Source organism: Phalaenopsis equestris, unplaced genomic scaffold (genome assembly GCF_001263595.1).
Source record: "Phalaenopsis equestris unplaced genomic scaffold, ASM126359v1 Scaffold000359, whole genome shotgun sequence".
Taxonomy (NCBI): domain Eukaryota; kingdom Viridiplantae; phylum Streptophyta; class Magnoliopsida; order Asparagales; family Orchidaceae; genus Phalaenopsis; species Phalaenopsis equestris.
Window position 1 is genome coordinate 1,382,233 of NW_018164801.1, and position 8,574 is coordinate 1,390,806.

The following is an 8,574-nucleotide window of genomic DNA, read 5'->3' on the forward strand; positions in this document are numbered from 1 at the left end:
GCGCGCGGCAGGAAGACGAGCGAGTCAAATGGGGGTAATGGTGGATGGTCGGAAGCGGCTGGGGTTAGCAATGGATGCCTATTTCGGGAACGTATTGTCGTGCCTTTATGAGTATGTGGATGCGGGGAAGAAGGATCTGAAGGAGATTGCTGAAATTGTGAATGGATTAATTGTAGCGGCGGCGAGGGAGGAGCATTTTAGGGCATTGGTGGATTGCGTGGAGGTTAGGAGGCCGAAGGCGGTGGGGTCTAGGTTTTATTTGGAGGAAGGGTTGTCGGTGTTGGTGTCGTCGGGGAGGGGGTTTCCGGCGACGGAGGTGGAGTTTGGGTGGGGGAAGGCTCTGTTCGGATCGTACTATCTTTCATTGAACTGTAATGCAGGTTACGTTATGCCGATGATGGGCGGGGGGGATTGTGCGGTTTATGCAAATTTGTCCAGGAAAATTGTTAAAATTTAGGGGATTGGTGGATTGGGTGGAGGTTAGGAGGCCGGAGGCAGTGGGGCCTAGGCTTTATTTGGAGGAAGGGTTGTCGGTGGTGGTCTCGTCGGGGAGGGGGTTTCCGGCGAGGGAAGTGGAGTTTGGGTGGGAGAAGGCTTTGTTCGGATCGTACTATTTTTCATGGAAGGAGAATTACGTTATGCCGATGATGGGCGGGAGAGGAGATGGGGATTGGGTGGTTTATGCAAATTTGTCCAGGAAAATTGTTAAAATTATAGAAGACGATTCTAATGGATTTTTTAAGCCGCTTACTGTTGATTATTTGGAGATAAAATGATGCTAACTTAATAAGAGAATTTACATGGTTGCCATGACAATTGTGCATGTAACAGCTAAATATAGATATTTATCTTTATAATGTTTTGATATCCTCTTCTATGAATTTAATACTCATGGTGTTTTTATGTTCTGTTTAAATTTGAGGGTTATGTATGAAAATAGGAAAGTTTAGTTGTCATATATATGTAAACACATGAGAATTGTGTGGTATGTACGTAAATGCTTCAAATAATAAATCATGCTAGTTTATCTTTAGTTTCTGGAAGATGTAATCATTTAATCTCTCTATCTTGTATGTGTTTGTTCATGGCAGTATGATCTTTAAATAGTGGTGGCTGATCTGTTTAGTAAATTTTAATTTTTTTTTTATTTTGCTTTTTATTAGTATACCGCTCATTTCTTATGTATTTATAACATATCTAACCTCTAAATTTCAATTTTAGTATTTACACATATACTACTATCAATCTATAAATTATTTTTATGAATTTCAAATTATCTTAAGGTGTATCTCAAGCACAACATTAATCCTATATGTCATATTACATATACTTAAATTTTGTGGTTTAATTTCAAATAAAAAAATTAAAATATTGAATTTTTTTTTTTTGTGATATGAACGAATCGCGTAAAATAAACATTACGTGTTAAACAAACATATAAATATAAAATAATTTGAAGTTATGTATGTAAATGCCCCAGTTTTATAATATGTTTAGTATTGTTGGGTGTCGAAAAGTTTACTACGACGGAGTGGTGAATTATTATCACGGCGTTATACAAAAATTTCAACACATTTACAAGTGAGGAAGTATAGTTAAGCGGGATATCATAGTTTTTACATGAAAAATTCTAAAAAGAAAATCAATTACAGGGCTTTGCCCAGTCAAAGCAATCAACTATATGTGTATAAGTACATGGGTAGACATTCTTTCACGAGGGGAGAATGAAGTTTAAAACCGTAAACTTAAAAACTATATTTCTCTTTATATAGTTAATGAAATGCATGTGTTAGAAATTCGACGGCATTCGTTCTATAACTTCAACAATAGCAAGTTGTAGTGGCTGAGAACAGATGGTTGGTAGCGGTAGACGGTGACGGTAAGTGGTGGTCTATTGTGAATGATAGTTATAGAGGTAGTGGTTAATCATCGAGCACACCCACTCCAAGTGGGGACTTATTTATAGTATTATAGGGTGCGACATTTTGCTCTTTTAGCGCATAACTTTTTTAAGCATCTTATCGGAAAATTAATATCGATCTACCTTGATCATAAGCGATTTTTTAATAATTCGGGTGCCTTAGCGACCCCAAAATATGGCTATAAAAAAATGTTTGTTGTTCGTGAATAGCTCGTGGTAGTTCTTGTTGGGCTCGTTCGTCAAGTAAATGAGTGGAACACACATAATTTTTTTCGGCTCGAATTATAAACGAGCAAAACACGAACAACTCTTTGTTCGTTTGTGTTCAACATGTTTTAGTTTGAAAAAAAATCATATAATTATTTATATAATAATATATTATATGTATTTATATCTAAGTTTAAATCATGATAGCTTGTGTGGTAATATCGTTCTGGATCTTCTTTTGCATAGATTTGATCAAGATTCGAATCCGATACTCTAATTCTATTTTTTTAAAATTAATTTTAAAGAGCCGATTTTGAGCCGAACACGAATAAAAATATTTAATTCGAACCAAATACTAGCACACTCTTCACAAGCCAATTTCAAATAAGAATAATTCGGAACGAGCCTGTCACGAGCCATGCCTGAACACGTTTGTAGCCCTAGTTCACAGTTCAGGACACCAAAACAATCTATCCAAGCGGGGTCACGTCTTCCGCTTCTGCTGTGGCTTTGGGAGCCGTTACGTTATCCATTCCTTTCTCTCCCGCTCTCATGCCCCACTGCCGCCGCTCCAGCTCTAGACTCTTCAACGCGGAATGAGAGAGCGGGATTCGGCGAGGAGGCTCGCAATCGGCATTTTCATCTAGGGTTTTTCTCGGGTTTTAGCTCCCATTTGGAATGCTGCAAGGATTCGACTAAGCCCGAAAGCGTGAAAGATGTGGGGTACGTTTCATGTACTTGATGAGCACCTCGATGGTTTTTTGTGGAAATGTTTTATTGTTTAGGGATGGGAATTATGGGAACGAGAATCGAGTCGGCGAAGCTCTGGGAGTTTGTGATTTCGGTTGGAAGAGGAGAAGATTTCGGGTCCGACGACTGGTGCTCTCCGCGAAGGGGGGTCATGAACGGAAGAGGCCTTGGTGGGAAAGGCTGTTTTTGGAAGAGGATGATGAAGTGTCAAGTGGTTGGAAGGAGGATGTAATCGAGCACCACGAGGAGGTAGAAGAAGAGGTGTCGGAGGATGAAAAGTTTGAAGCTTGGAAGAGAAGGGCTGAGGCGATCACTGAGCTGAGGGAAGCACGGGAAGATGCGAGAAATGCTGAGGCGCGAGGTTGGGAGGACTGGGTTGGAGATGGTTCGCTGGATTCAGTTGGTTCTTCTTGGGATAAGGATTTTGGGGAGGAAGGTTCGGAAGCAGGCGATGAGGTCTCCAGTGATCCTTCTGAAATAATGCGGGAGAAGGGTTTTATTGGGGCTATGAGGAATTTGATCACAGGGAAGGATGATAATGAGCTGTTGTTTGAAGACAGAGTTTTTCAATTTGCTTCAACAAGCTCGGTATATGAATCAATATTGAAGATATGCTTCATTTATTCTTAAAAACCTCTGATGATGCTGGTTTTATTAAGGAAGCATCTTTTTTTTTTATTATTTTGTACAGCATGCTTTATTCTTTAACACAAATCTTGTATATTTGAATTTATTTGATCAAAGGATTTGTTATCAGTAATGGCTTTTAATCCAATACGGATACATTGCCAAGCATGTATGAATATTCTTTAGTATCGATGACAAAGACATACAATTCGACAACCATTCCTCCAATTCCAATTATCTATATGGTACCAAAGCATTGGTCCAAACCCTGTTTTCTCTTCATGTCGTCCCTCTCGATCCTTCCCCCACCCCTAAGATGTCGACAACCTTATTCCTTTAATGTAATTTCTCACTTCTGCAAAATATGTATGGTGTAAGTCACAATCTCTCACGCATTTACTTGGGTATGGTCTACTTGGCGAAACCCATGCTTGCCATAAATTGATTGCGGTCATCATCATTTGATTCATCAGGATCGACTCATTTTGAGTGTCATTACTCTCTCTCTCTCTCTCTCAATCATTCTATTTATTGTGAATGCCATTGTCGCTCGTGATGCATGGGTTGTTTTTACCCACATATATGCCCAACGCTCTCATCGAAATTTTTATTCCAAGTTGACAAATTGTGTGACTCCTTCATAGGTTTTTAAAGCATTACAAAACTCATTCTTTCTGTTAAAGGGCCGGCTGATGAACCAGCCCTTCTTTGCAAATGTAATAATGAAAACCTCACAATGGCATTTCATAAGAATGCACGGGACCGAGCCTTATCTCTACCATTAATGCTTAGGGCACTTTGATTTATTTTGAATGACCATGAAGAACTCCTCCACTATGATGCAAATCAACACAACAAAACTAATGATGAAGCGACAATTACAACTATTGCCAATCCGGTGTCTTTGATTCCACCATCCCCAACTCTACGTTTCAAAAATCCAATAACCACATCATCAAAGTCATATTTTAGGACTGACATTCTTAACATTTTAGGATTTACATTCTTAACAACACTGGCAGTTTCTTCTATCACAATGAGGAGCAACCTTGTCAGGCGCTCAACTCCTTCAAAGCCTTGGTAAATGCTAACTTTATGGTGTTTAAGTTCACTCAGCTATTTGTTGCCTTACCGAATTTTGCATCATGTGCTCTCATCGACGATCACATCACCATTGAATTATCACGTGCCCACGCAATAGAAACAAACTGCTACCCACATTGATAATGCTTCGAACACGTGGCTTTTCAATACTGGAGTGCTTCATCATGTTGTTGCTAGCTTGAAAACTCTCATTCTTCACTCACTATATATAAGCTTCACAACATCAGCATTGGCAATGGCTTGGTTCTCTCCACGACTCGCATTTGTTCTAGCGCACTTAGTTCTAAAATTCATTTGTCTTGGACAATGTTTGTGAAAAAAAAAGGAAAAACATTCACTAATCCATGCAACGACTCTGGTCCTCATGTCAAGTTTTATTTCCTCCTTGGGATATAACCCACATCCACCACCTAAGGAATAAAAGACCAACTATGTTGTCTGGCCATGTCTGAAGTGCTTGACTCCCTTGTTTGCAATTGCACATGGAAGTTTCTCTTCATTGAACTTACACCAAATCTCGTTTGTTGCAATTGAATTTTCTTGGATAGAACATCTTGCTGATGGTTTTATTGAACTTACACAAAATCTAGCAACGTCCCAAAGTTTACTTCCTGTCACACTCTACCTGGTAGCAAAAGCAGCCATCATTAGTACTGTTCTTAGCATTACAATTAAACAAGACTCCCTTCATACATATTTTTGGTTTGCATTGTTAGTTACAGAAAATGTTTCCACTAGTCACTTGATATGGCTGCAAATGATAGAACCAAGCCTAGCCGAAGGTTGTTTGATCTTGAGCTTGTTTATCAAAGGCATGTTCAAGCTGAGCCCAGGCTTGATTTGAGGTTTTGTGATAGCGTTCATGCTCAGATTGTTTAAATTCATACTGGGTTCAATTAGTGATCATAAGCATTAAATTAGCTACCCGTTTGGAAACACAAATGCGCCTCATCATGGTGAGCCCATTAAGCCTTAACAAACTTATTTTATTAAGTTTAAAACAATTTTAACTCAAGAATCTTTACCTTTTATGTTGAGTTCTTTAAATAGCTTGAAAATGTTAATAGTAAACATGTATTATCTGCAAAGGTACAATGGAGAGGATAAGTGACAATGTGAAAATTGTTTTTTTTTTGCAGGCTAAGTTCCTCGCTTTGCTGGTTCTTATTCCTTGGTTTGTGAGCTTTTTGGTTCATGACTACGTTCTCATGCCATTTTTGGACAGGTAATCTTCTCTACATTGCTTATGTTTTTATAATTTTTGATTTATTTGTTTTACCTGGTGATATTTCTCTCCACTAGAACCTCCAAACCGTGATTTCTGTCATTCCAGCACAAAATATCATTAGGGAACAAGATTATTGGTATATCATTCATATAATCTTCAAATGACATGAGCTGATGCTTGAAGGACAAGAAGTTTTCAGTTTCATTTTACTCATCATTCTCTAATCATGTTAATAAATAATGGCAAAGGAATGTAATTATGCAGAATTCAATGGCCTTCCTTGTAAGAATTTTTTGCCAAGACATATGCTTGGAAATTGTTTTAGGGTATCAAAACAATGCAGATCATATTTTCATAGGAATGCAATAATCCAAAGACCTGCTATTACTTAAGCTTGTACCAAGTTACATTTATGGCGAACAAATTTTTGGATTTTGACTGCTGAAATATTTAAGGTAATCCATGGAGGCTTAGAAATTATGAAAATTTAATTTGTATTTAAATTACATAATAACTTCAACGCCACAGGTATGTGAAAACCGTGCCTCTTGCAGCGGAAATGCTTGACGTCAGAAGACCTCAAAAATTAGAGATGGTTAAGACTTTGAGAGTCGAAAAAGCAAGGTATCGCTTGGAAGTGGAGATTGGTAAAGCACCTCCTCTTTCCGACGAAGATCTTTGGATGGAGTTACGACAGAAAGCGTAAGATGAATTATTCATTGAATGCATCTTGTAGAAAGGATTTTTGTGCCAGTTTTTTTCCATAAATGTCTGTAATGTTTAAATTTATTTTCAAACACATCCTCTTGGCTTGTAATAAAGTGAAAAGAGAAGGATTCTGCTGAGTTCACAATCTAAATCCATTTACATTAGAACTCATGTTTAAATATCACCAATGAAGGGTATATTGGATGAAATTAGAAAATATCAGCTCATTTTCTCTTGATATACATTGCTTAGAACTGCTCGAGAACAAAGTTGAGTTAACCTGCATTTTTTTTTCATACTATGATAAAAAATGATTTTTAATTGGTTTTGTGGTATAACTGCTCATGTTCATGCACACAAAATTTGTTGTTTGTATATTCTTTGGCTTGGTGTGATGAATAGTCTTATTTTCGCTTCCAACTTTTACATTTTAAAATATGTTTGCTATTTATTTTATTTTCTTAATTTATTTACCACGGTGATTGTATTGATGATATCGCTTTTACAATTTGTCAGAGGTGTTAAATACTTAATGAATTATGAATTTCAAGGTATATGCTTATGAATGTTTTGTTGTTATCACTTGTTTCTTTTTCTTAGAGAGTTGGTAGATTGGAGGTGGGATTCATAATTATTTTTAAAATTTAAAACTTACTCGATAATAACTCAACTTATAATTGACTTGAAACTAAAATCAATTTTCGTTGGTCTGAGAACAACTCTCAAAAGTAGTTTGATTCAATTCAAATTTGACTCTATATATTCACAAGCACACATGTATGTTTGTGTTTCTTATACACGAATTTAAAAAACCTTTTTGCTACTTATATATCGAGAAAAGTATCAAAATAGTCTCCTAACTCGTTGTTGGGATTAATTTAGTCCCTAGACTTTCTCAAAGGGGGCTAAAACTGTCCTCTCTGGGGACTATTTCAGCTCATATTAGATAGTTTGAGGACTGTTGACCTCGCTTTCGGTCGAGGTGCAGTTTTCTCCTCCTTAGTAACCTAGGATCTAGCCGTGGATTTTTCTGTCGACTACTCCTTGAAAACTAGTGAAGGAGCTCTCCCCGTTAGCAATTCTTAACTTTTCTTCGCTCAACTTGAGGCTCCATATAATAGTTTTGACCGCTATTACTTAGCAGGTAAGACTACTTTGAAGGAACTCAGGGAGTATTCCTATAGGACTGTTGACCTCAGGATTGACTGTACTCGTTGATTTGACACCGCCGTCCTCTGCATCGTCCTGTTTGATTGAACTTATACCGAAATTTTGATAGGATTCGGACCGCGATACGTTTTGACTCGATCAACGATGAGGTTACCCGGACGACTTCGGATGATGAAACGGACTGCGCCGATGCGTTCAGAACATCGACATTGCCTATGGGGACGTTTATTTCATTTTGACTCGATCAACGACGAGGTTACCCGGACGACTCCGGATGATGTAACGGACTGCGCCGATGCGTCCAGAACATCGACATTGCCTATGGGGACGTTTATTTCATTGCGACGACGCGTCTTGGGGAAAATACATATTTAAATGTTAATTATAATAATAAATAATATTTTATTATTATTATTATTATTAATAACTTATATTAAAAAAATCCTTAACCTAATTTCATTTTCCTCTCTCTCGCTTTTTCTTCTCGCGCTCGTGGACCTCTGCCCTAGCCGCGGTTCGTTCAGTTTCGCCTGGCCCACTCCTTCATGTCGTTGGAGACTCCTTCCCGTGCTCGCCTCACGCACGCGGGACGATCCTGCGACTCATCCCTTATCTTATCTCATCCTCTGCGAGGATCTCATCCTCTGCCTCTCGCACGCCCGTATGGGGGCGTTTGCTCCTCTCGATCCTTCGATCCGTATGCGATCCCCTAATCATTCCCTCTCCTTCTCTCTGGTTTATATGATACTCTATTTGGTGCGTTTCAAGTGGCTGAAAATCTCTTGGGGGGGGGGGAAACTCTGTCATTTTCTTTTCTCACTTACTTCTTTAGCCTGTTTGATTTGGGATGGTTTCATCT

General features: G+C 38.3%; 2 protein-coding genes across 3 annotated transcripts in view; both read left to right on the plus strand.

Annotated features, from left to right (window-relative positions):
* LOC110026214 overlaps positions 1 to 776 on the plus strand; it is a 4,425-nt gene extending 3,649 nt beyond the window's left edge. The window contains exons 3-4 of the mRNA XM_020727077.1: positions 12 to 351; positions 458 to 776. Coding sequence (XP_020582736.1) covers positions 12 to 351; positions 458 to 776 — 659 coding nt within the window. The remainder of the gene's footprint in view (positions 1 to 11; positions 352 to 457) is intronic.
* Positions 777 to 2,585: 1,809 nt separating this feature from the next.
* LOC110026244 (chloroplast envelope membrane protein) overlaps positions 2,586 to 8,574 on the plus strand; it is a 34,188-nt gene continuing 28,199 nt past the window's right edge. For both annotated transcript variants that reach the window (XM_020727113.1, XM_020727115.1), the window contains exons 1-3: positions 2,586 to 3,466; positions 5,749 to 5,834; positions 6,366 to 6,539. In XM_020727113.1, the coding sequence (XP_020582772.1) occupies positions 2,861 to 3,466; positions 5,749 to 5,834; positions 6,366 to 6,539 (866 nt within the window). In that variant the 5' untranslated portion in view covers positions 2,586 to 2,860. The remainder of the gene's footprint in view (positions 3,467 to 5,748; positions 5,835 to 6,365; positions 6,540 to 8,574) is intronic.